The sequence below is a fragment of the Gymnogyps californianus genome, chromosome 4, assembly GCF_018139145.2.
Source record: "Gymnogyps californianus isolate 813 chromosome 4, ASM1813914v2, whole genome shotgun sequence".
NCBI classification, from domain to species: Eukaryota; Metazoa; Chordata; class Aves; order Accipitriformes; family Cathartidae; genus Gymnogyps; species Gymnogyps californianus.
In genome coordinates, this window is record NC_059474.1 from 50,219,386 (window position 1) to 50,247,010 (window position 27,625).

At 38.9% G+C, this 27,625-nt stretch overlaps 1 protein-coding gene across 1 annotated transcript in view; it reads right to left on the reverse strand.

The window, feature by feature from the left end:
* Positions 1-27,625, reverse strand: part of FHIP1A (FHF complex subunit HOOK interacting protein 1A) — a 91,348-nt gene that overhangs the window by 37,482 nt on the left and 26,241 nt on the right. The window contains exon 3 of the mRNA XM_050896073.1: positions 431-663. Coding sequence (XP_050752030.1) covers positions 431-532 — 102 coding nt within the window. The 5' untranslated portion in view covers positions 533-663. The remainder of the gene's footprint in view (positions 1-430; positions 664-27,625) is intronic.

Genomic DNA, 27,625 nt, shown 5'->3' on the forward strand with positions numbered 1-27,625 from the left:
ACAACACTGCATACAGCTTTGCACCATGTGTCTGATATACTTTACATAAGATAGACAAGCCTTATCCAGCACAAGGAAAGGAAGCACAGAGGTTTGCAACAGGGTACAAGTCACAGTGAATCACTAGGAAAGCCAGTAAGAAGATCTAGGCCTTCCCTAAGATATTACCATGTCCTACCACTTCCCATTTAGATGCAAATCTGGAGTTCATTTAGATGCAAATCTGGAGTTCAAAGTGTGATTAGTAAAGCCTAACCATACCTTGAAAGGTCAATTACCTTTGTGTTTTAAAAACGTTTCAGAGTCATCTACTACATTCTGCATGAAAGACATTTGTTCCTGAGCAATTCAGGATTATCCCAAAAGAAAGAATGAAGCAAATTCCTATTAATACAGCCTACTTCAAATCAATAAAACTAATTAACATTACCTGTGCCCAGTGTGTTCTAAACACTATCATGCATGTTTCTGGGTCAACACCCTGCAGGCTCGGAGCCTGCCGATTTTTGCTGATACTGGTTCCAGAGGACATTATAAATTTTCCAAAGGTCAAGCCAACTAGGCCATGCTGGATTTCCTTTTAAAATCCTGTAGTTAGCTACAGATGTTCAAGCATCATGATGAGACTGATACTGTGTTTTGAGCTTTGGTATCCACAGAAATCTGTTTAAAAGAAAACAAATACAAAACATACATATACCTATGCACATCAAATTATAGCATATAACAAAAAAGAACATACTTAAAAAGAACACTAAAACCTTTTTTCTTTTAATTCAGTTTGATAATACAATTTTTTTAAAGCATGTTATATGGGACCATCTTCTCAATCTTTTCCTCATGATAATTCTAATGCTCAAACTTTTGAGATCAGTGACTGAATTAAGGTGCTATTGAAATAAATAAGCATAACAGAAGCTCATGCAGTAAAACATTTTATGCATATGTCACTACATTTTTAGTTTTTCATTATGACATTTTTGCCATCTGACCATGTCTCTCTTCAGAGTTGCTTAGTAATTAATGTTGTACAGACTACACAGGTGAAAAAAAGTACAGGTTATTTCTCTGGTTTTTTAAACCAATATTTCCATGAATAGATATAATTACAAATACTTAAAGTTTTCTGTCAGAAAGCATGTTATAAACAGTTGAAAACATCTGTAGAACACCATATACAAGTAGAAGGATGCATCTGTATCAATAACAAAGTAACCAAAACCAACATAAAAGATAGAACCTTCATGTATCCCAAGCCAAATAAATTGAGATGTCATATTAAAGGACTATGAGAATAAGACCAAACATTGAAACATTCTTTTAATCCATTATTTAATATCCTTGATATCTGAGTATCAAAGTAGTTGCACACTTGCAGGGGAAAGTTAAAATGAAACAAAGACAGATATCTTCCAGATATTTGAGAGGCTTAAGAGAACATATTATTCCCTCAAGCACCAATATCTAAGTCACAGAGTCGTCCCCCGCCTTTTTTTTCCCCTCCATAAGCTTTACATTTTTATTCTCCTTTTTGCAAACCAACTAGGCTTTTAATTTAATTCCGTTTTGGGCCATAGCAAAAAACAAAACAAAACAAAAGCAAATGCAAAAAACCCAAAAACCAAAACCCTCCACAAAAAAGCCCACAACCCAAAACCCCACCCAAACCAAACCTCCACAACACCAACATACAAAGAGTTTAGGAAGACAACAAATGCACTACAAGTTCCTACAGCTCATGTAAATCATAGTAGATTTTTATTTTCATTAGAGACCATTTTGAAGTGCTCTTCTTTTCCCCATTCTTCATTAGGAACCCAAGGGCCCCTGGACATTCATTGGCTTAGTGAAATACATGAGGAAATTTTTGTACCCTAAGTTGCCACAGCCCATATAGCAATTCTTTGCCAGTATGGTAGGTATTTCTCTGCGTATATCTTAAAAGACAAAAATCTTTTCTCTACAGTGGACATCTGTGCTCCCTGCATGTGTGCTCTGCTTATATTCTTGAAACTGTTAGCACAGGAAAACATACAGCCTGTCTCAAAAGTAGCAGCAACTTTTGCCACTTTCAAAATGTCCAAAAATACAGAGTACAATTTTAAGATTTTTGAGACAAGCAAAAAGCAAAAGATGGTTATGCATTCCCCTGTATCTATATATGTATATTCACATGTTCAAGATTCAACTGCATGATCAGAGTCTCCCCGCTCCATCCTAACCCTTGCTTCTTACAGCACATACGATGCATTTCCTATGCATTTTCTGAACACTCTCATGCAACACAGTTAACACTATCTAGTTCATCCTGTTTGCAGATAAAACTTTCCACATGTGGAGAAGCCATCATAAATCCTGGATGGTTTATCTGTTTGGGTAACACTACTTCCAGAACGAAGTTGGTGCTCCATACAAGCTACTCTCCAGATAATAAACCACCTGGAACTAGATGCACTGGAGAGCATTGTGCCAAACCAGTGAGAATTAGCTCATGAGAGCCAGCCAACGCTGGGAACAGAAGTAATCCCTTATAAAATATCATCAAAGTCTCTCTACTCCTTGCCTCCCTACTCCACCCACGCTTCTCACCTGCCTATCTCTTCCATGCTTACACTGGCCTTACACTTTCAAGCACTCTCCTTCCCAACAGTTTGGTTCATATGCTCACTTACTCGAAGGCACCTACCAGTATACTGCTACTTCTTAAACAGTCCTGTAAAAATGAATAGTACTATTTCTACATTACTGATGTTCCTGCACAGGAAAAAAAAAAGAAAAAGAAAAAAACAATTTAAAATAAAAAATAATCAGATCAAAGTAGCAAGTGGATTTGAGAAACCAACTTCAGAGGCATAGGATCTGGGTTTTTTTATCGTTACTGACTTAAGTAGGTATCGCTATATGTTCAATGTACAGCTTCTGGTGACTTTTGCTTGCAGCTCTGAGAGCTCAACATTTCTACCAAAACCACTCAGAAAACAAGATGCATGCTTAGAGATCATTTAGAAAAAGCCTGCTCTAAGTAGTTTGCCTAATATCATACCTAATAATCCCAAGGAATATTTAATTGACCTATTCTTCAGATCACCTGTCCACTTCCTGCCAGTTCCCTCTTTGTCAGTCCTCTCCTTCAAACAGAAATCTTCCCATTTCTGTAAAAGTTCAGCAGGCTCCTCCAGGCAAATATCTTTCACTGCACAGCCCTGATTCGCCCTTTGAGTAGATCTGTCCTGTGAATTAGGTGAAGCAAGCAGCTTTGGAAAAACTAATGTGGTTGTGTAATTAAAGATGGTATCATAAGGTGCAGCAAGAGAACTTAATTAACAAAGCAGAGGCAAGCTCAATTCTGGAATTTACAAGTTGCTTGACTTTACAACTTAGAGGTTGTTTCAATGTAGACTTTCCACGTTATTTAAGAATTTAAATAAAAGAAACTGATATTACACATCTAGATATCACATGACAAATTCTGTCAGCAGTACAGCAGTATGATACCAGGAGTAGAATTGGAAACTTAAGATCAGCGTCCACTATTTAAGCTAGTAAACAACAATAAGGGAGATTATGGCTTTCTTCAAGAATGCTGATAAAAATCAAAGATCAGTGATGTAAGACTCTTGAGATGCATGCAAAGCTCTAGGATGTACCACACACAGGCAACCCAAAACCATTTAACCTGTTACCCTCTCTTCCCCTCTAATCTGTTCTAATTCTCTGTCCTCCCTAGCCTTCACAATTTTTTTTTTCCTCATGCATCTTTCCCATCCCAGCCTCAGACTCTACTCCACAAACTTCAAGACAGTACTCATTCCCTCCCCATCAGACAGATCCTCCTTTAAATAACTACTTCTATCTTGCAGCTCTCTAAACATACTTTTTTGGGGCAGAGGTTCCATACTGGTGCTTCAGTCATTACAGATTCCTGAAATATTGCCCTACTTCTCTGCAGCTATGAGAAGACCTAAAGTGAACAGAAATGGTACATCTGTCACCACACATTCAAAATACAGCAAGATGCCAAGAGATCCAGTGACAGAGCCACTGTTATGTTTGTGTGTCCAGTAGGAAAGCTCACTTTCCACAAAAGTGCTACTTGGTTATTGACAGTTGTGTAAGAATTTATAACCACCACTACGTTACTGAACACTCAAGTCCTGCCTCTGTTAACAGCTTACTGCCTAAGCAGATGACTGCTGTCTGCACTTGCAGTATGGACGTCTTTTCCTACACAAGGACATCCCAAGTCTAGCCACCATATATAAAGAACAGACAGAGCCCCTGTGAAAGAAGTCTTCAAGACAAGCAGGTGTCCCCTCATCTCCTGCATAAAGTCCCCTAAGGTCCTATTTATCCAAGATATTTAAGAGCTTCTTGCTATTTCCAAGTTCCGATTTAGGCACACTCAAATTACAACGCTGGGAGTTCTCAGATACACAGGTCATTAACAACTGCCAGCATTTTGATTCAAATCAGATCTTTTTCAGAGTAAGATGACACTACATCAGAACAGCAAGGGCTTTCAGTGTTGCTATCTCTAGAAATGTCTATGCTACCAACCACAGAAAACTTTTAGGAAGGTTCCCTTGAGCTGATGTTGCATGCATCCTGCCTGGTCCATTTACTGTATTTGTTATTACAGGCATAAACACTACCCCATTGCTTGATAAAGATCTTTGGGAGTATGTGATTGACAAACTCTAAAATAGCAGATTCATCTCCAGCATTTATGTACTCTAAAACCTGCACCTAACAGTATCTGCACATACATACAATCACAAGATTAAAGCCGCTTACATCTTTAATAACAAAGAATCACGAAAAAGATCATTTGTCCCTTGGTGACAAACAGTAACATCTCAGTAAAATTCAGTCTAAGTTCATTCTGAATGTTCACTCCTGCTTCACAAAGTCATCATAAACAGACTGTACAAAGCATCAAATGAAGAACAAAAATACCAAATTTAAATTATTAGCTGAAAACATCTTGCCTGCAGCAAACATTAGGTTGACGAGGGCTAAGTTCACTTGCATCTAGCCCAGCTATCAGATCAGAAATCTAAGAGTAGTGAGAGAACACAGACATTATCTTCACAGCACCCAATACTATGGCTTTTTAATCATCTCTAATTTAAAGTAACAAGACAGCAACAAGCAGACTGCAATGTGCAATAATATTTCTAAGATTACATCAATTCCCTTAAGGAAGCAAATATTTCCAGTTTGGAAAGCATCTTGGAATGATGGGATTTCCTTAGTAATACAAAACACTAATAGATTGTGTAGGCTTCAAAGACTTCAAACTCTGTAATAGTGTTTCAAAAAACATACAAAGCTTTTGACAACTTAAGTGGTCACAGAGTAGATCCTAAAAACAGCGTACCTATTTAAAAAAGGAAAGTAATTGAATTCTAATAGATACTATCTTTTAAGATACATATCAATCTAAAGTTAGCATGCCTTAGTTATAGCAGTAGTAGAAAGAATATATTCATTATATTTGTGGGCGTGGGGTCCTCCACGGGCTGCAGGTGGATATCTGCTCCACCGTGGACCTCCATGGGCTGCAGGGGGACAGCCTGCCTCGCCATGGTCTTCACCACAGACTGCAGGGGAATCTCTGCTCCGGCACCTGCAGCACCTCCTCCCCCTCCTTCTTCACTGACCTTGGTGTCTGCGGAGTTGTTTCTCTCACATCTTCTCACTCCGCTCTCTGGCTGCAACTGCTACCCCCCTGTAACTTCTTTTCCCTTTCTTAAATATGTTATCCCAGAGGCGCTACCACTGTTGCTGATTGGCTCGGCCTTGGCCAGCGGCGGGTCCGTCTTGGAACCCGCTGGCATTAACTTTATCGGACATAGGGGAAGCTTCTAGCAGCTTCTCACAGAAGCCACCCCTGTAGCCCCCCCGCTACCAAAACCTTGCCACACAAACCCAATACAGATTAGTAGGTTTTCTTGATTATTTTGCAAGACTAAATGTGCCACAGTAACTGCAACATTACATTATTCCCGTGAAGTAAAACTAACTCCAATTAAATAGGACAAATAACCTGACCATATTGAGTTCAAAGGTGAGAAAATAAATTAATTTATAAAACACCAATTCATGGAGGAAGGGGTAGAAGTGAACTTGGGGGCCACTAAGAACAAAAGTAACCATTTATTTTAATCAGTTCATGGTTAAAATTTTACAATAATTTAGCCTTTCTGCTCTGCTAAATCCTGATCAAGGTATTACTCCACCATTTGATAGTCCTGACAAGCGCAAATACACCTCTCCTACAGTTCATTCAAAATTCTATTTCCAAAAACCACTGCTCAGTTTAATACTTTGACCCTGCCACACAATAACAGAACCTTCTTAGCAGGTAAATCTTTCTGCAATTCAACTGTATGTTATTTATCAGTTGTTTAGCCCTATTTATTACAAGGCCAAAGTTGGCCTTGTAATGGCATTACATATGCCTTCCAGAGCTATTTCAATTGCCTATACTGACAACACTTTTGTCTCTAATCCCTCCTCTCCTACACGAGGCACCTGCCCCTACCACCAAAGGTTTATATATTTAACAATCCCCATGTGGAACAAGAAGCACCAGCGTACACATCAGCCACATGAGGAACTGAGGTTCAAAGAGACAAGTCAGTATCTCCCCTAAGATCTTCCTATATTCTCTGGGTAACTGGACAACAGCTTCTGAAATTAGGCAACTAATTTGCACCTAGATAAACTTTGTTGGTTTCATATTAAATACCTTTCAATGTGGGCTTGGTTAGTTGGTTGGGTTTTTTTCCTGCAAATCTGGTGAACTGTTGCATATACAAACATGCTAACAAGCACCTGTCTCTCCCTAAGCAGCAGCAGAGAAAGTTACACAGTCACATATATAGGTCTATAACCATCTCTGTGCAGTCTCTGGTAAGTGAAGAGGATGGGAGGAAGAAAGCAGAAAACTTTAGCACAACTCAGCCTATTTCCAGTTTAAAAAAAAAGCAGCAATCCACAGCTGCGCTGGGTAGCTTTAGATTAATGATGAGATTGAGACCCAGTCATTGGACTCGTAGAGGATATCTGCTTTCAGTTTTCCTTCAGAAGTCTGTAAATCATCAACCCTTTTTACACAGCTGATTACAGGGCTGAACTCCCCAATCAACAGAAGTACTTTACTGCAAAGTACGCTGGAAGAACAGCCTAGCAGAGAATCCCTTGTGAAGTCTGCTCCCACTGGAGTGTCTCTTTTCAAAAGTTCACTTTTGAATTAAAAAAAGTAGCACAGAAGTTTGCAGGATTGGGGCTTCCCAGGCAACACACAACATACAGACAAAAGATACACTGCCTAATACAGTAAGGTAGACACAAAATATACTGCAAGGCTGTGCAATTTAATTATCAAGGTTGTCTTCTGTTGAAATGCTAAGATGCTGTGTTCTCCAACAGTTCTTGAACACAAGTGTACCTCTGTTAACAGATACTGTATGCTTTTGCTCTGCTGGCCAAAGCTTTCCACCTTGTCAGTCCAGGTACACAAGAGACAACAGAGAGATGGATAAGAACCCTCGATGGCAGTGAAAAAAACGGCATATATCAAAACATTTTCATGGATCAGTGTAGCATAAAGGGGCTTGAAATTAGACAACTTCAAAGAAGCAGAGGGAAATTATATGGTCTCATGCATAGCTATGCAATCACATCTCTGCAGTCTCTGATAAGTGGATGAGGGAGGGTAGGAGAAAAATGAGTGGCAAATTTTAGCATGCCTCAACTTAGTTCCAGCTTAAAAGGGACCTTGTTCAGGGATTGTTTATTTTTGATTGAAAAGAAAGCCTTCTGCATAAGTTTGTCAGCTTTTCTTTAGGGACTATGATCAGGCAGAGGGTTTAAATTTTATTAACAAGAGTGTTTCAAAGGAAGACATCAATCCTTTCAAAGGAAAGGATTCATCTCACTTACGGTAAGTTTTGCTACAAAAGCAAAGCCTATGAAGAACAGTCACATCCCCACCCTTAATGATCCTACACATTCACCACCAGAATGCAGAAGGATTACAGCTTGCTCACTCGAGAGCAGTAGGTCTGTGGTAGGCAACTGAGAAAACGTTAAAAGCCACTGCATCAGAGGATCCTCTTTTTGGTTAAGTACGACTCATCTTCAGAAGCTCTACTAGCAAGCAAGCTGCAGCAGATTACTAGAGGAACAGTTTAAACTACATGAACAATTATCCTCCTTCTTCATTTGTTCTTTCGTGTTTCAATGCTGCAGTCCATCAATTCTCCTGTCCTTTGTCTACCTCAAGAAAACATTTAACATTTAGTCAGCTTTCTTCAATCTATCTTTTCTACCCACTATCTGCAAAGACAGTATGCCTTCTGTGTGTGGGTGGGAGAAGATATGTTTTACACTGATAAAGCTATCTGCTTAAAAGCCTAACAGAGAAAAAGCCACCACAAATTGTAAAGCAATGTAGTTAATCCAAGTATCAATCTGTTCTCATCAAGCACAATTTAATCCAACCTGCTAACATGAAAGTAAGACTGTCTTGTGACTTGTCCACACAGAGACTGCCTAACAAGATCTATCTCATGAGAGAAACTACACACAGTATGTTTTATAATGAGACAAAAATCTTACTGTCCCATCTACAGTCAGCCTGCTGCAGTTAAAAACCACAATTCATCTTTTCTCAGATCTCCAGGGAGCCACAACTACTCACATGTTTATTGTAAATTCACATTAGCTCAGACAACTAATTGGGGTACCACTAACCTCTTCATGTGATCTATGTAATCCTATGGTATTATACGTTAGGTGATCCAGGTTACAGCATTAAATAAATACATGGTTCTCCAGACACATGAATGGGCAATTCCCCCACAGTAAGTACAGCAACAGTGACAGGCAAGAGGCCCACAAGACAGCCCCAGCTCAGCAGTGCTGCAATGGCGTAAATGTGCATGCTTCAAGGGCAAGCAACGGGATCAACTTACACTGGCAGCCTATGCACTGGGACACAGGCTAAGCCAAATCCCAAGCCTTCAGAGACTGCTGCTGCATGGGTCAGCCAAAAGGAAAGAACAGAGAGGCCAGTTAGGTAGTATGGTCCAAAACGCATTGATAGTTAGGCTAAAATTATACACAGTAGGTCTAGGAAGGTATACAGCTAACCAGCAAAGACAATTCATCAAAGGGCATACTACCAAAGCTACAGAAATGGCAGTGATTGCTCAAGAAAACAGTAATCAAGTAATTAAACAAAGCAGAGCACTTGACAGAGACCTTGACCTCCTCAAGGAAGGCTCTATTTACCTGATAAACCACGGGGCATGTTCCTCTACCATGTGCATTTGCACATAGGCAATTTCACTGGAACTCAAGAGCATACAATCACTGAAGTTACTCTTGCAAAGTCCCAGGAGGAATGAACTACATGTTCGTATCCCTAGGTCATAAATCTGAAGCTATGCAGGGAAAAAAAATAAGGTTGCAATCCTAGTGGTATGACTTGTTCCTTTTAGAGAGGAGATAAGGAATATAATAAACCTGTTTCTCTGTTGTATTTGATCTCCTCACATTTGGCCTACTACAGAAAGCAACAATTCAGTAACAATTAGTGGTTCAAAACACAGATTATGTTGGTTAAAAACTTAAGAATAAAATAGCAGCTAGGGTTCTTAAAATCCAAGATAGATATCTCTCTATTCTTAGTAGCACTCAGGCACAGTATGACTGAGGTATCTTGTCTGCTACTAGCAGACAACTGCTGCAAAAGGGATATCAAAACCTTAAACTAAACTGGAAAAAAAAAATTAAAAATAGCAGCTCAGAAAAGTTAATTTCTACCTATATACTGAAGAAGGCAGATGTCATTGAACTGAAATCAATTCAAAGGCTTTAACTTTGCTGGTTCATTCCCAAATCACCACCAAAATTGCTGACCCAAGAAAAGCATGTTTCCACAGAAAAATCAAGTCATTAAAATGTCTGAGGCCCACAGACCAAAGCGTTGGGTGTTGTACTGTGTGAGACAGGCATTACAAGCAAAACAAAACTCAGTTTAAAACTTTGTACTGTGAATATGCTTTCATACCAAGTTTCAAAGAGAAAGACAACAACCCCAAAGGGCATAGCACACGTCACTGAATGAAAGCTACCTTCCATTCCTTGATTTATAGGCGAATTGCAGATATCAGCTGCTGTGTCTACACTAGTAATTTTGTTTTGTCATAATTGAAGTGAATTATCGGGAAAAAATAGTTGTTGCCAACCTCCCCATCTCTACCGAGAATTTGTACACGGTTTATTTCAAAATTCATCACTCTCCAGAAGTGGGAGGGAGCAACACATCAGAAAGCAGACATTTAACAAAACCTACTTTATGTTCTGGTTATGCTAGTGGAAGAAAGAAATCAAAATGATCCATGCAATCTGCAACATCGATTTTGCTTTCCAAGAGAATTCTGACATCTGTGTGACATACAAACTTGGCCCCAACACAGTCATAATTAAGGAAAACCACATGCTTCTTGAAGTTGTGATGCTGAAGTGAATGGAACTTCTTTTCTTTTTTAAGAAGTGTCTATAAACAATGTCTATAGCTAAAAGTATAAAATAAATTTGTAAGAAATGATTAAATTGCCTATCTAGAAAACCTTCCTGACAGGAAGATGAATGAGATTAGCAAAGCAGTAGAAGACTCTATACTCTGAAGATTTAAAAATATTTTCAGAACACTAGCATACAGAATAGGAGATACTACCTTCCCGAGAGAAAGATGGTCTAGGAAAAAGTTATCAATACATCTGTAATTATCATATGTAGATTACAGAAAACAAGATTAAGCTATATATTTTACGGCTACAGCAATAATATGTAAGACAATTTTTCAAGTGATTTGTATAACATGTCAAACTACTCATTATAGTAAGTGTAAGAAGTCCAAGAATAATGTTCTCAAGTCTACAAAGTGACATTAAAGACGATGTGTATGCTTTCAGCACTAATCCACAATAAAAATGCAAATACACATATATATTCTAAACATTCCACGTTTTATGATAGAAAAGCCATAAACATATTTTTTTTTTATTTCCAAACTCTCAGATGATTCTGCAGGTTCTAAATATAGTTCAAACACAAGAATCAGTAGTAAAACACCATGAAGATTATCCTGATTACTTGATCAATAAACCAACAAACCAACCAACAAGTTTCCCCAGAGGATTGTCACCAAGTTTTCACTGAGAAAAGAACTTCCACTTTGCAGATGGAATTCCTCTCTCTTGTCCACATGCATGTGTTACTTCTCTTTATCTGTCTCTTTCAAATTAAAAGCTCCAGAAAAGGACAGAATATGCCATAAAATCAAAACTGTTAGGTATAGAATGGATATTGCGTAGTTGTTAACATAATACTTACTCTAGAAGCATATTTATTTCTCCTCCCAGGGCTTCATTCACAATACAAAGTTCTTTTTTTCCTGGGGAAAAAAATGGTTTTATAACTGTATCTAAATTTAAGTAGCTATCTATCACACAATAAAACCCTCTCATACTTCTCAATATGTTCATTATAGGACATGGACTATAATAATTGACTAGATGACTTGAATCTATCATTTATCTTTCTGTACATGGTTAACAGAAATTACTCATTTTAGAGAGAATTACCACCGCAAGATACTTATCCACCAAATCAACATTATTTCCTACACTCCGAAGTGATAACCTGTTAGTGACATGATAAACTAATGAACGAAGGGAATGAGCAAAAGCATATCGTTACACAGCTTCAGGACTACACAGCTTCAGGACAACTGTTTCATTGCACTCTAGGATGGCAGAAGCCCATCACAAATTACTCTTCAAACCTAGTAAACTTAATGAGCTACTACAACTTGAAAGGTTGTTTTCCAACCTAAACAACTCTATGGTTCTATATCTCACCCTATGTACTATGTATCGCCTGACATTAGGTAGGGGCTTGCGATAAAATGTTATATTCAGTGGATTGACACTTTTGAATGTAAATGTACTTTTGTGGTCTTTTTTGCTTTCTTTTAAAAAATAAAAAGAAGAACAGAAAGAACAGAACACGATGTGAACCAACATTGTTTGCATCAGACATTTGCAATTTAGCTTGGAGAAAGCTCCAGAAGCTAGTGAACTCCCTTTGTCCTAAATTATGTTCCAGGCTTGGCAAAGAGAAAAGCACTTGCAAAATCCTTTTTCATTTCCTTTTATTGACTATCAATTCCCAAATTCGGGGAAAACCACTGAATAAATATTACTGTTTAATATGAGACCCACAAATCACTACAGCACACTGTTCGCTGAAGAACAAGGGTGAGGAAGAAGAAAAGAAAAGGAAAAAAAAAAGGCAAAACAAGCACTCCTTACAAAATCCTATCCCGTCCCTCCAGTTCCCCATTCCTGTAACACACAAAACCGCAGGTATTTGGTCTCATAGGAAACTGCACAGAAACGCTGCTCTCCCTCTCCCTTTCTATTCCATCTCAGAGCAGACAAGCAGAAGTTGAAGATTCATTTTATATTAATTCCTATTGCAAAGTGAAGAACCTCAATAAAATAACACTTCCCCCATCTGTGAGCATAGATCCATGAAAAACCAACCTCTCCTCCTGCAGTGACACCCTTATTTAAAAATATTAGTACAGATTTGCAAGTTGAGTGGACTTTGACAGATTATGGCTTTCTAGATGCACGTTGAATTTTTTGCTTTTAACACATATGGTAGTGAACAGCAAAATCCAAAGTGGATTGTTGGCATTTTTACGATGTTTAGTGCGTAAAAAGCCAAATCAAAGAAAAATCCACATTATTTATATTTCCATTTCTATTTAGTTTCATTGCATTTTATACAGGTGGTAGATGTTTTTCCCTCTAAGCTTCTCCAGCTTTCCTAGGAATAAATTTATTTGTGTCATGTAAACAGTGTTAAGTTGTCCATTATGCAGAGTAGAAATTAATTCTTCATCTCTGCTCTCATAACACAAGTCTACTCTACTATGAAAATATGTTACACTCTTACACTACCTAGTCTTCTGCAACTGGAAACTGAGTGACATTACAGCATCTTCCATTCTTGTGACTACCTTTGCCTGGATAATAAGACATATAAATGCACTGGCAAAAAAGAAATATATATAGTCTATACAACACTTGTCTCAGACATGTTGCCAGCATGCAAAAAAAAGAAACTGCTAAATAACCAAGGGAACAATTTAAATAAATAAATAAATAAATAAAAATAAATCCAGGTAATCTGACACTTTCATAACAATTCTGTATCATTTTTTTTTTCAGTCTTGCCTTTAAACCTTTGGGAAAGCATGAATAGAAATACAGGTGTCTTTCTAGTCCAGGGAGGAATGAAGATAAACTAGCAACTTTCACGCCTTGGAGGGTAAAAGAAGGTAAATAGCAGCCCTTTCCGAATTGCAAATGAAGACTATACATCTTATAAAAGAAGTGCTCTGAAAAACACGGAACCTCACAAATGTTGTGGGAGAACAATACCTACTAAAAGGTGGGGTCAATATCAGAAGCTAGTAAAAATAAAATTTAATTACCACTTAAACTTTTTAACAGTTGGAATGATCAATACTGAAAGCTTAGTAAAGAAGACAGTTGGATGTCAGCCCTAGCAGGAGTGTTTCTCGGTACAGATAACCCAAAGTCAAACCACAACCTCTCCCATCTAATTTTATAACACCTATGGAGACTTCTACAGGCATGGGAAAGCACCGGTTCCACCCATCAATAGGTTGTTCTTAGTCTTGCCTGCACACCTCCAAAAGTGGGGAGTGTCTGTATATGTCTTTGGGAACCCTGCTGCTGCTCACCTCTACTACTGTCCTCCCATCTGAGGCTGTCAGAGCTGCAGAAGCTACAGTACATCAGTACTTTTTTTTTTTTTTTAAAGTAGTTGGGGTGTAACTCTTATCTCTCATGCCTGAAATCCAGCACCTCTCCTCCCCATTTCCCTTCATCCCAAATTTTTCAATTCACCTTTACGATATTCTTGAAAATTGGCAATAGATGTGCATTGCAAACTGAGCCTTATGCAAAGTCACATACGACATACCAGTCCTCACAGAGCTCCAAAGGAGAAGCACAAGCTGAAGGCAGGAACAGTTTGAAAGTCTGTCTATATGCACAGGCCTTGAACGTTTGTCAGCTGTAACCACAGTATGTTTGGAAGTAAGACCTCCAGCTTTATTCCTGAGGACATGGTTCTTGACACTGAATAACAAATTTAGGATTTTTTTTCCAACTTCTCAATTAAAAAGGGAAATAGGTTATGAAAATTAGAAAGCATATGTCAAATGAATGTTTTGGTTTGATATATCAGTTATGAAAGTACTTTAGTACGTGCAAAACCATTAGATCGTTTACCAGTTATCTCTGCTGAAACAAAACTTACAGTATTTCTATTGTCACCACATATATTGCCATCTCTGCACTCTGTTTTATGTTCTTCCACATTTTACTCTGTTTTATCTTCAAGTCCACCTATCCCCACAGACACCATTTTACTTGCATCATAATTCATGCCATGGGCACTCCAATAATAAAGCACTTCAACACTGTTTCAGGATACGTTGTCTCTCCGCTAGTCAGTGTTCAGATATCCCTGCTGTTCTCAAGCATACTTGTACTCTGAAGGACATTAACCTCCAGTGCTGAGAGTCACAGAATGTCTCAGGAGGCCCTTCATTGCCTTTATGGGAGAATTTGCATACAATCAAGCGTCTGCGCTGAAAAACTAACTGAAAATAAATGGTGTTGTTAGTAAGTCAGCACTAAACCAAACATATATGACTAATGACAAGTTAATGAAGGATGGTAGAAAACCTCTCTTCAGGAGTGCTGGTACCAAAAGCGCATCTGCCTCCAATTACACATACCACAACAATCAACCTAATTAGAAAGAACCAGCCCCCAAAGTTGCCAACACATGAAAATTCAAACCCACTAGATTCAACATGTACAGTTGGGGTTGTGGCAATGCCTCTCCATCCTCTAACTCAGCAGGACTGGGAGCCAAGATCCACAGTCTTCTCTGACAAGGGAAAAACTGAGTTTTCCCTGTGACAGTGCATCTATCTACCAACTTGACCATCAATAATATCAATACAAAAAATAAAACACAGTACTACTAGCATAGTAAATCTACCACCAGAAGCAGTCAATGGGCTCCATGGACCCATGAGGGCTGTAGCTACTGCTATTAAAATACAGTGCTACAGCAGCTGTCCCATCTCACATCCCTCAGAGTACTACAAAGGGTTTTAAGTCTCAATTTAACATGGGACGGTAAGAAAAGAGATTCACCTTGCACCTCTAGCAATCATTTAAACAACGGATTCTCTCAGACCATTTCAGGTATATCTGAAGTACTATTTTAACATTGCTCTAGAAAGAGGTGCAATCATTAAAGAACTCAATCTGAGAAGATTAATGTAAATTTTTCGAAATAAAGACCACATGGAAGCAAACCTGAACCAAATCACCTTACAAGAGGAGTGATTGAGTTTTGTTGCCTCAGACACCAGAACCAACCACGTTCACTCACGATCACCGAATCTTACAAACATTTATTGGGAAACCTTCAAAGCTTGAAAGTTTCTAGATGGATTGAACAAGTTTCTTTGGACTTAGACAAGATTGTATGAGCGATTTGCTGGGAAAAAGTATTAACTGGACTTGCCAGAAGAATTCCCTCAAATCTGTTAAATTCCCCTCTTACTTGCTCTGAATAGCATGCTGGGGACACAATCATCATCACGAGCCATAGTGGTAACTGCCTATATCAAGAGTTCAGGCCAGGAGACTTAACGTTCTCCTCCAATTCTCTTCCTTTTTATGTGAGCCTAAGGCAAATCACTCAGCTCAGTTTCTCCTGTAAAATGAGAGCAACAGACTTTTGGAGAGCTCCGATTATTATTAAAGCAGCAAGTCATCACTATTCAGTTGACAGTCTGGCTGTTTTAACTGCCCAGAAAACTCTCAGAGTCCCTACGCACCACACTCAGACAACACACTTAGATTTACGGCCCCCATCAGAAACTCCTACTTGGCAAAACGTTTTTAAAGCCAGGGCCTACAAGTAATGAATTCTCATCTTACCTTCATTTCTGTATTTTGGCATTGCGCAGAAAAGATAAGACACAATCAAGGCCCTCTAAATGAAGAAAAAAATACATTAAGTGTTTCAGAACACCAGTGGGAGGATTTCATGCAATGTATGGCTATTATTAGAGTGCTATTTTGCTTAGCAGATCAGAGGATATAATCAGCAGATGATGCAGCCATGATTTGCGAAGCACAGCCTTATTAAAGACTAATGAGATAAATGAGTTAAAATTTAGATTTTGCTCCACTCATAAGGTTCATTGGCACACTTAACTCCAACACCATGGTTTGAATATTAAGCCCACTTATTAATGTCTAGTAAAGCTAATTATAATGCTGAGTGGCATTAAACTATAATAACCAAGCAGCATGTAAGAATCACATCCTTTAGTATTACTGTAGCTCTGAAGTTAAGTGTTCTGCACCTGGAAATAAACACCTGTCAAGCTCATGCTGTGAGAAAGCACTAGCCTTCTGTGCCTTTTTCCTGACGCTTCTGAAAGCCCAAAGCCATGTTCTAACAATGCAACAGGCAGGTAAACATTGCTTGTTACTATGATTTCAACAGTGTCTGTCTGTCTTATTGCAGTAACAGTAAGGATTAAGTGACAAGTATTTTTATATATACAATACATTACAGTACACTTGGCATATACTCTCTAATCCCTAACAGAAAAAGCACTGAGGTACTGACAAAATTAACAACAAAAGCCTGGAGACCATATTTGTTTGTTTTTACTCACCTTTTTCACCACCTTCTGTCAAAACTACACATATTACTGTAAAACACCCACCATTTACTGAAAAGGATATTGAAAATACAATTTAGGCCTTACACTACCCTGTATATTTTTATGCCACATCTATCGAAAGTGAGCACTTAAATGGACAATGATCATTTTTAAGGATAAGAGGACAAGGGCCGTAACATTCTTTCCATTTTAATCTCCGCAATGTATCTGTCCTGTGACAGCAATGGAAAGAAGGGAAGACAGGGGATAATCAAGTGCCAGCTATCCATGGACCAGTAGTAACCAGTGTCAGGACTCACATGTGCCAGTCCAAAAAGAATTTCTGGTAAGCACAGGTTTAAGATGCAGAGTTCCTCTGGGAGCTCCCCATCCCAAGACAAGAGCGGCACCAGCTTTCCTTCCATGAGGAAAGCCACGGAAAGTATAGGACTGCACAGCAGCCATCATTACCTTTTCAAAGTAAAATATACAAAAAGAATGACAACAAAAAGCATAAAAACACTACAGATAAAACAACTCCACTTCTTATTTGTAAGGTAATACCCAAAACCAAACATTCATTATGCACGTAAAAAAGGCATTGCAGAACTACCAGAATTTTTTCTTCTGTGGGGAAAAGTGAAAAAGCACTTACAGTGTGACAATAAAAGAAACTAGCTGAGCAAATCATGTGTGAAGCATTAAATGCAACTGCTTTTTGGAACGCGTTTTTGTTTCTTTCAATTTATCACCCAATTTAAATAATTCAGCTTGTAGTACAATCCATTCTGCTTTCTTCAGCCCAGCTTTAAAATACAGGCACACCATATTTCAGCAGTAGAAGCAAAGAAATGCAGTGGAGCTCAGAAACAGAAGATTCAGTATATGGCTTGATGTGAAGCATTCCACTGCATCTCTGGTTGTAGGAATCCATGGCTATACACTGGTATCCCCAAGACCATGCTGTAGCCAGGCACAAAAAGAATGAGAGCAGTCTGCTTCAGTGGTAGGTTCTAGTGCCTCAAAACCACCAATCCACATGAGCTCCACCAGACCCTTTCACCTACTGGTAGCATGAGTTATGTCAAAAGAAACCCACCCCCCCCACACCCCCCCCCACCCCCCCCCCCCCCCCCCCCCCCCCCCCCCCCCCCCCCCCCCCCCCCCCCCCCCCCCCCCCCCCCCCCCCCCCCCCCCCCCCCCCCCCCCCCCCCCCCCCCCCACCCCCCCCGTGCTCTTCACGTGGTTCCTGTGGCACACATCAGGTCCTGAAGCCAAACCTGGAAAGGAGTGTTTATTGAGTGCTCAGAGGATCCCTCCCAACAATCTGTCTTGAAAATGGATACTTGTGACTTTGGAAAAGCAGAACCATCAAGCGTCTTCCCCTAAGGGAAAATCCTGGCAGCCTGATCCCACAGGAGCTCCTCTCTCTACACAGGTTCTTCCCACAGAGGAGAAAGTGGCTCTGCAGTTTTTTTCCTTCAATACATTGCAGTAGATGTGGCTTTTCCCAAGCCATTTTATGAGTATAGTTTGTTTACTAAAAGAATAATCAGAGAAGCTGCTCCAATTACTCTTTCAACTATGCTAATACTTGGTAGGTATTCTGAATCTAAATGCTTCAATACTTCCCTGCATCTATAAACAACAGATGCATCTAAAGCATATTACATTTTTAAAAGAGAGACAGCCAGCAGCACAGTATTCCCACAGGCAGCCTTGTCAGGAAAAGATGTAAGTGGTAAATAATTAATTTTCCTAGGTTAACTTGAATTCCAGGCTAGCATTTGTGAGCAACAGTGCCATGGAAAGGCAACTAACAACTCTAGTTTTTATTCCTGTCCAGTAAGGAGCTTTACCTTACATGCAAGCACTGAAAGCAAAAGTTTTGTCATCTCAGAGATAGGAAAAATAAAGAACACTTATGCAAGTCCAGCAAAGACTCTTCTGTGAAATACAAAGAACTCGGAAGTCTGTGCTTGGCTACTACTGTATTTTTTATTATTTCCTTTTCTGACAGTTAATGGGCCAAAACCAGACAGGTGCTGAGCACTGATGTCAGACTGCAGCACACAGAACCTTCCAGTATCATCTACCCTACAAATAATTAAAGACATCATCCACTGCTTACTATGCTTTTTTCTCCCGCATTACAGATGTTTGGCAGGAAGATTGGGGACAATTCTAAACACGGGGCGGGGGAGCACCTTCCAGCCAAATCTTCTTTTCAACATTGATCTTAAGTTTAGCAGTTTAACAGTACCTAAAATATTACGAATAATACTGGTGTACATTCAATATCTGTGGTTTGAAGTGACTGAAGTTTTATACAGACTATCAACTGATGAACTGCGATGCCATATCATACTTAGAAAAGGTGAATGACCTAATTCTTTTACCATTTCTATTTGTTGCCCTAAAAGTGCTGGCAGATCATAACAGACAAGGAATAGCTCATACAATCGAGAATAAGCTGGCCGTTGAGACAAGACTTTGCAGAAGGTAGTTCCTTTTCCCTGGAAATGGTCCACAAAAATGGACTAGAAAACCATCTACATAAGCATTTAAGAAACAAACTTCATTAACATATTGCTTACGCATTAATTTTCTGACAAATGAGGGGTTTCTTAAGTAACTCTATACCTGGTGGTACCCATAAAGGGGCAGAAGAGCCTCTCACACTTAGCTTCATTTTCAAGCCATGGAACTAGATCTAATACCCCAGGAATTTTTCTTCCAAATCTGATTTTATTTCTTGTGCTTCTAGAACTGCCTTAACTCTGTGACCGAGAGCAAAGTTGATGGACCTCAAGATCCTATTTCCTTTCATTTCAGTCGGCTGAATTTTTAGAGGATCAGAATACAGTTATATATTTCTTTATAATAGAGCTGCATTACAACCATGATAAAGAAATGGGAGAAATGTTCCGCTCTGTTCATTATGATCAATAGATTATGTAGCTCAGACAGAAAGCAGAAGGAATTATGAAAAAAGAAAGTAATCTTTAAACTATTAATATTTCCAGAACAACTTTTCTTTCAGATACGCAGATTCCCACCTCCCAAACACAGCCAATAATGTCAGAAGCCCTGAGATTCATATGGTCAGAATGACTAATATTTACATTAAGCAAATGTATTGCCATAGTAACATAGACACCACAGAGCTATCTACCTGCCACAGCTCACTAAATTATTTAGCATGCCAATACTACAGTGACACTGTGTAAATGATCACATTCATTAACAGCAGAGCATATGCTGAAAAACTGAATGTTAGACAGCTGTATTTATTGCCATGAAAAAAACCCAACAGCACCAGTATTGAAAAAAAAAAGCAGAGAAGCATAGAGGAAGGCTACAACCTGCAGCAGAACAACACACCTTGAAAAGTTTTATTTAAAAAACCTGTCCACATCCCCATCCCTGTGCAAAGCAGCACAAACTATAATCCCACTTATGGGACATAAGGCTGACCCACTGTGGCCAGAATGAACTGAGATATTAGCTACTTCCCGCATTACATTTTAGGGATAGTCATTAAATTCGTTTAACATGCATCTTACATTCCCAAAATAGTATTCTACATTGTGGGATTATAAGAGCTAGTGCACATGAAATATTTGTAAGTAACTATGACACACTCTCCGAAATCTGTAGTTCTTCAACAGTCAATTTACAGTTAGGAGAGAGGTGCAATATTCTGGGTGATAGTCTGCCACATCCTCCAAGTGGTAGATGATGGCAGAGATCTGAGTGTTTTGTGTAAGTCGCTATCCTCAACCCGAGTTAAAGCAGTTTGGAAACCTCAAGCACTTCCTGCACTACGGATATTTTCCCCTCATCATGTGCAATGGCAGAATCAATGACAGCTCAAGAAAATGAAGGGACAGCCCAGGTCAGCTCTTGCGACCAGATGGATTTCTTCCTAATTGTTGGCAGCTGTAGCCCTTCTTTTGTTGGACACAAATCATGTTTTTTCACATCTCTGAACTCAAAACCACCAAGAGGAAACCTAAGAGTCATAGCACAAAGATCCAGGCACAAAACTAATCCAGCCCAGCTCTAACCAACTCCTGTTCTCTCTGATCTTTTTAATTCTTCATAGGCTCAATTTACAGAATTTCAATGCAAGAGGAAGCTTTAAATAACTTCTTCTACTAAATTTTTACAGAAAATAAATCTGGCATAAACCCTTCTCCACCCTCATGCTTGTATTATTATTCACCTGCATGGAAATGCCACAAAGTCTTACTTAAAGACATTTTTATAGTACTAGCAATAATCAAATCTAACCTCAAAACAATAGATTACCATAACAGAGACTCATGTAGAATTTGATCTTGAGAGACCAGTTTTTCAAAATATCACAGTGTTTGGGTCATGCTGCTCTCCAGAGAGAATACTGCTTAAATAACAAGAGTCTGTTTTTCTTAAGTTATTTTAATTAAGAATTATTCAAGAACTGACTTGATCCTCTGCAGGAGAACATCAGGAAAGTACAGAGAACTGCACCATGGTTTGAAAGCAGTTTTAGAAAGTAGTCTCATGGGACCTATCAATAAAATCCAGATTACTTTCCACTCTCTACTAAGTATTTTAGATCTTTGGAATATATTCCATACTGTAAGACAATGTGACATGCATAATTTATTGTTTTTAACTCATTCAAACAATGAGTGACATTGCGTATCTCACTGTCACATGAAAGAAATCCTCCCTAAATGCTCCATCTGTATAGCCTCAACCTTTCCCTCCATTCACCAGCTGAATCTTATTTCTAAGATAAAACAGTCAAAGATACTCACACCAAAGTAATACTGAGACTTTCTCTTTGCCAGACAGAGGATTAAAAAAAACCCGAAAACCAAAAAACACCACCACAACAAAACCCCACAAATTTTTCATTCCATTATCTTTAGAAGATAACAGTAATAAAAATCATCATTTTGAAACATGCTGTTGACAATCAGCTTGATTCTGCTTGTCATCTCAAAGATCCTCTCTCCTACTGGAATCTGCTACAGGAACCACTTCTAAAAATATATATTTTCTCAGTAGACAATATAAACAATTCATGCAGTTATTTAGTGACTTCTTGTATCCAAGAAGTAGACAGAACTATAGTTAGTGGCATATCATACTGGACCAATCTGTGCTTACAATTTTCCTGACCTCTTGACAATTCTTACAGCTGAGAACGTAAGATTGGCACTTTGAATTAACTAAAGCATCTTCCAATGCTAACTAAAACATCAGCATTACTGTTACTAGTAATTCTAGCCAAGCTTCTTGCTATTCTAGATTTATTGCAGGAGCTTAATTTGCAAGATTGCCATAATCAGACAAGAGGTATCAAGGGGGTTGAATGATTTGAAGTAAGAGAAATTTAAAAAACAAAACAAAACAAAAGTGCAGGCTGACAGTTCTCTACTATGGAAACAGTGCAGGAATTGGCTATCTTTGTTCTGTCAATTCCTCTGAAGTAGTACTATAGAAATGTAATGTAGGATCAAAACAGAATTCTGAAAGCTATGCACAGTACAACTACAGAAAGACAAAAGCATCCATAAAAAGCCATACTTAGCCATGACTATACAAACAGCTTCCCAATATTCAGACTAGAAAGGGGTGCCTCAAATATTGCTACTGGAGAACACAGGAGTGGTGAAGAATGCCAAAAAGTTGACTGCTTACGGAAGTCAGTTCATCTTCCAAAAGTATTTAGGCAGTGAACCTCTTACGGAGACTCACGGAGTCTCCACTCAGTATCCCACTTGAGATCATGAGTTTAACAGAATGTCTGCTGATTTTAGAGAAATATCTTAATCTGTGAAAGATGAATACTGCTGATAAGACTGTCAAAATATAAATTGATCAGATGAAAAGCAACTGACTTGTGGACTAATTAGCAACAAGGAATAAAATTATGCAAAGCCTCCAAATTCCAGGCAGAGGTATCAATTACATTTACAAATTACAAATCACCTTGCTGATAAAGTGCAAGCTGGAAATAGGAAGTCACCTTCAAGTATTCAGCATCTTAAAGCACATTTGCAATGGAGCCAGCGGGGATATCTACTCGGTTCATTGGAGTAATTTAAAATGTGCACTAATACTTGAAATGTTTCTATGACAATAGAGCACCCAGCTAAAGTGCCTGAGATAAGCCTTTGACAATTCTAGATAAGAAACACTAAGCAATTAAGAGACCTATCCAAACACTAACCTTAAATTCCACTCAGGTTGAATTTTCTCCTGCAACTCACATCTTTCAAGCTTATAACTGAAAGCACTAGAAAAGTCAGTCCTGCTAAATAAAGCACAATTAATTGTAAACAGAAAACCTGTATTTTGTTTTCAAGCCAACAGTGAGTAGATGAACCCAAAAAGTAACAACAGTCCACAGGAATACTGGCTTAATTTTATTGGATATGGTTCAGCACCACTACTACTGGACCCAAAGTGTCTCCTGCAAAACAATTCAAGTAACAGCAATGCAAAACACTGCTCCAACAGGAGTGCTTTACAGATCAGATGTGGTACCATTCCCAAACCAAATCCACGTTTCTGCATGGTGCTATATTATGCTATAACAAATCTTACCAAAACCTAATATTAAGCAAGCTTTACATGTTACCAGCTTACATACAGCAGAATGAGAACTAATAATGACTGCAGATGAAGCTGAGCTGACTTCAGGCAGAACGGATGCCTCTGTGCTGAGCCTCCCAGTGCTTCCAGTTCCTGGAACACATGTCCAAAGTGGTTCTGTATAGCAGCCATTTATTAATTTTGGTTCTGTGTCAGGAAAAATTGGTTGCACCATTACCAGAGACAAACTGACTTTGGAAACATTAAAGCTGGATTTTCTGCAGTGCTGTGCCATGCCATGCCAACTCCAACATACCTAAACTCTTTTTGGATCTACAGCATGGTTAGTCCACAGTCCAGATAATCTGGCAACATAATTGTGAGTTGACATTACACACGTATGGTCAATATGGATTACAAAAATTTTGCACAGTATGAATTATGAAATTATATAACCAGACATAAAGCGTACTGCACAATAAGCAAGACTTCTTTTAGGCTTTCGCAGTGATCAAATATAATGGCTGCTTGAACTCCCTTAACTAGTACACAGAGTAGCAGGTTCAGAAGAAGAGCAAAATATGACATTTCAGTATCGCTTACTTTAAAAGATGACTTTAAAGCAAAATGCTTTTATTGTATAAAAGATGACTCAAATCAGAATCTTTTTTTACTCTGTATATACAACAAAATCTGACCCACTATAAGGGTTTTTGCATCCAGATTGTAAATAGACCTATCATACACATCCACAGGTAAATTAAGCTGGATAGCTAAAAACTCATATGTGTACCCAATTTTAATTTCTGGATGACCAAACCTGTTCTGTGTCAGCAAGGCAAATTTAAGTCTGCAGTGCATTACCGGGTAGTCCTCTACTACAGTTGTATATGCATGCATGTGCACACACGTGCTAACTGCAGCACATTTGCACAGCTCAGAAAGTATCTTGAGAATAAGAACAAAAAAGTCTAAATTCACCATTTCTCTGCCTCAGTTAAATTTAAAAGTCAGACTAAAGCAGGTATGGGAGCTGAACGGCAGCTCTACTGCAGTTTCACATGTTAAGGTTAACAAGCAGCAAGTAGGCTAGCTGACAAGGACATAATTGACATTAATGGCAACGGCAGCACATCCAGTTTCCAGTGCTGTAGTCACCATCTCAAGGGTGTTTTGTTAACACTGAAGTATCAATGACTGTACAAATAGAATATTTTACATCAATGTTTTTACTTTTAACATATTCAAGAATCCTGTGATCCATTTTGTTACTTTCTCATGCACTATTCTGATACAAGGCTTGGCCTCACCCAGTGTGATGGGTCCTGTTCAGTTTAATGGCAACTTGATTCCCCTTTCTTAAAGTGAAATAGAAAAGCTATAAAAGGTTCATTTGTATTATTATTTGTTACTATTGCCCTTCCTTCCAGGCTCCCCCTTTAAACCCAATTTTTCAAGGGACACACTCTAACACTAACTGCTTCAAAGTCCTGCAACCTGACAAGCCAACAAAGAAAGGGCAACCACATGCTTAACACGGTCAAACTGATGCAGAACCTCCAAGCTGGCAGAAGTGAACATATTTAAATGCCTTGCTGGACCAAAGCCAACTCAGCACTTTGCAGGACTAAGCCCCAAAAGAGCAAGAAGTCTGGAAAGAAGAATCAAATCTAGGCCTCCCATATGGTATTAAAAGAGCATTTACTGACACAGAGTTGGCCTATATTTGGTCCAATTGTAATTTGTTTGAGCCAAAGCAGGCTCAAAAAGGTCCTTGAACATGAGGAGCTCCAGAGACTTTTTGCTTAGTGGTTCAGAATCCAAAAGGTGAAGACAGAGTCAGCGGGCAGAGAAGACTCCAAAACTCAAATATCTCTCATCCTCATTTCCACATCTTAGTGCTTCAACCGCTTAATTTTAATGAAAGTACCAAAATCCTAGTTCTGCAGAGCACTTTGCCAAAGAACCAAATCACTTCAGAGAAAACAGAGTTAAGAGCTGATACTGAGGTTTTTGTTTGTTTTTGCGGTGTTGCAGCACCTGGCTAACTACAACTTGCAAGAACATCCGAAGTGTTCAAATGACTCATCAAAATCCACAGGAAACCACCAGAGCAAAGAATCTGTAGTTACAGCTGGGGTGTGGGAGCTGCTTTTATTTTTACTATCCCAGAAAAACTCCTTCCACATTCTACTCTCCTTCTCAGCCAGGATGGGAACAGAGCCCTTTGTCAGGGCTAGCTTAGCCAGCAGCCTCTCTCATGCTGGCAGCTGCTTTTATATATAGCAGGGAGACTGAAGAGGTAGAGCAAAGCTTAGCATTATCGGCTCAAGCTCAGGACTTTAAAAGGAATACAGCCTTTTCCCACTTTGCATACCACAACAACTCAAACAACTCCCCGGCACAATGAACTATGCCCGTTTTCCCTTCCCTCCTGCCCCCACAATGAAAAAGTATCTTTGCCATGTTCTCTGACTGGCAGAAACTTCCAGCCCAGGCTCAAACAGGATTAATGCAGATACACTCTACATGTAGCTGAAATCTTCTCTTTTAAGTCATGATTTGCTTGTATCTATGCATCTCTTCCACTCTTTCAAAACTACCTATAACAACCATCAGTGCAATTTTCTTACAGTAATTCCTGTATATCTAGAATAATGTTTTTAATTGTTCAGTCATTTGGTGTCAGCTGATCTCCCACAGACAGCCTGCCATATTGCTGAAGGTATTGTGTGAGTGATAAAAATAAAATGGGTAAAATCAAAAGAGGTGTATAAAGGAACAGACCAGGCAGAGGTAATCAAAGTTTTTTTTCACCCCCTCCTCCCTGCACACACACCCCCTCCCAACCCCACAAACATTTCAAGTTCCATGACTAAAGTCACAGTTGGCACCAGTGGTACTGGGATGGGACAATAGCAGAGAACTCAGTAAAGTAAGGGGCAGTAGCTATCTAAAATTTTTCACTTAGAACAAGAGAGGCCATCTCACCACGGATACCCATGCACCATCAATGGAAAAGTCTTACATTAATTCAATAAATGCAGATTTTGTACAAGTTTTGGTACAACAGAAATCAACCAACAGCAGAAGAACCAGCACAATGTCTCCAATTTAACAAAGGCAAGCAGAAATTGGGTGGACAAATCCATAAGGACCTGAACAGATTGCCTAACTTAACACAACCTTTACCTAGACCGTACCTCCTAATTCTGCTTGTAAAAAAAAAAAATATCTGTGCTGTTCACCCCAAATTCCCTTTCACCTCATCTACTTAACCTGAGGTAAGAGTAGAACAAGCATTCCAAGCAGGGAGGCAGATGCACACAAGGCTCCTCTTCACTCCAAAATTAGGTTATTAAGACTATTTTAAACACAGTTTTATCAAGTTTACCACACCATTTTCTCATAGTAAGTACTTATATAGTGCAAAACTCCTATCAGCTTTCTTCTTTGCTAACCCTAGTCCTTAAAGCGTTCTTTATTCCAGTAAAATAATTTTCTAATGAACTTAAATATCCATAGAAGATGCATGATCCAGGGCAGGTCTGAAACAGGACTAGTTTTTTGCTGCCATTTTGTATCTCAAAGTAAAGTTGACTTTACCGCTTACAATTATTAAAAAAAAGTCTCAAGCTTTCAGCCTCCCATTTTCTGATCACACTTACATAGAGTTTCAATTTTTCTCTCCCTCCCAACATCAGAAAAGCAAAAATTATAATCATTGGTTTGTATCAAGATGCTCCATTTGGATGCCTACTGTGCTCTCATTGACACTTTTCCCACAGGTGCTCCAGGCAGTGCAGAATTAAGATAGTGAAGTAATTGCTACCATCCTTTTGCTTTTAGTTGTTGTCACTGCCCAATTCAAAAGAACTGGAAGCACAAAGCACTACCTTCCATGGCTGAGAGAGGAAGAAGAGCTACAGAAATAAATGAGACAACAAAGCAAGAGGGAAGAAAAATTAGAGAGAAGTGCAGAGAAGAAGGACAGATGCAGATAAGCAAGGGCCACGTAACAGACTGGAGTCTGTCATCTCTCCTTCCAGTTCCAGAATCATTCCTGCAGAACAGCATTTGGTTTATCAGAACAGAGTAAATGGAGGGAGATGGAAATAGCAGAACTGAAGGAAACAAAACCAAGCTTTT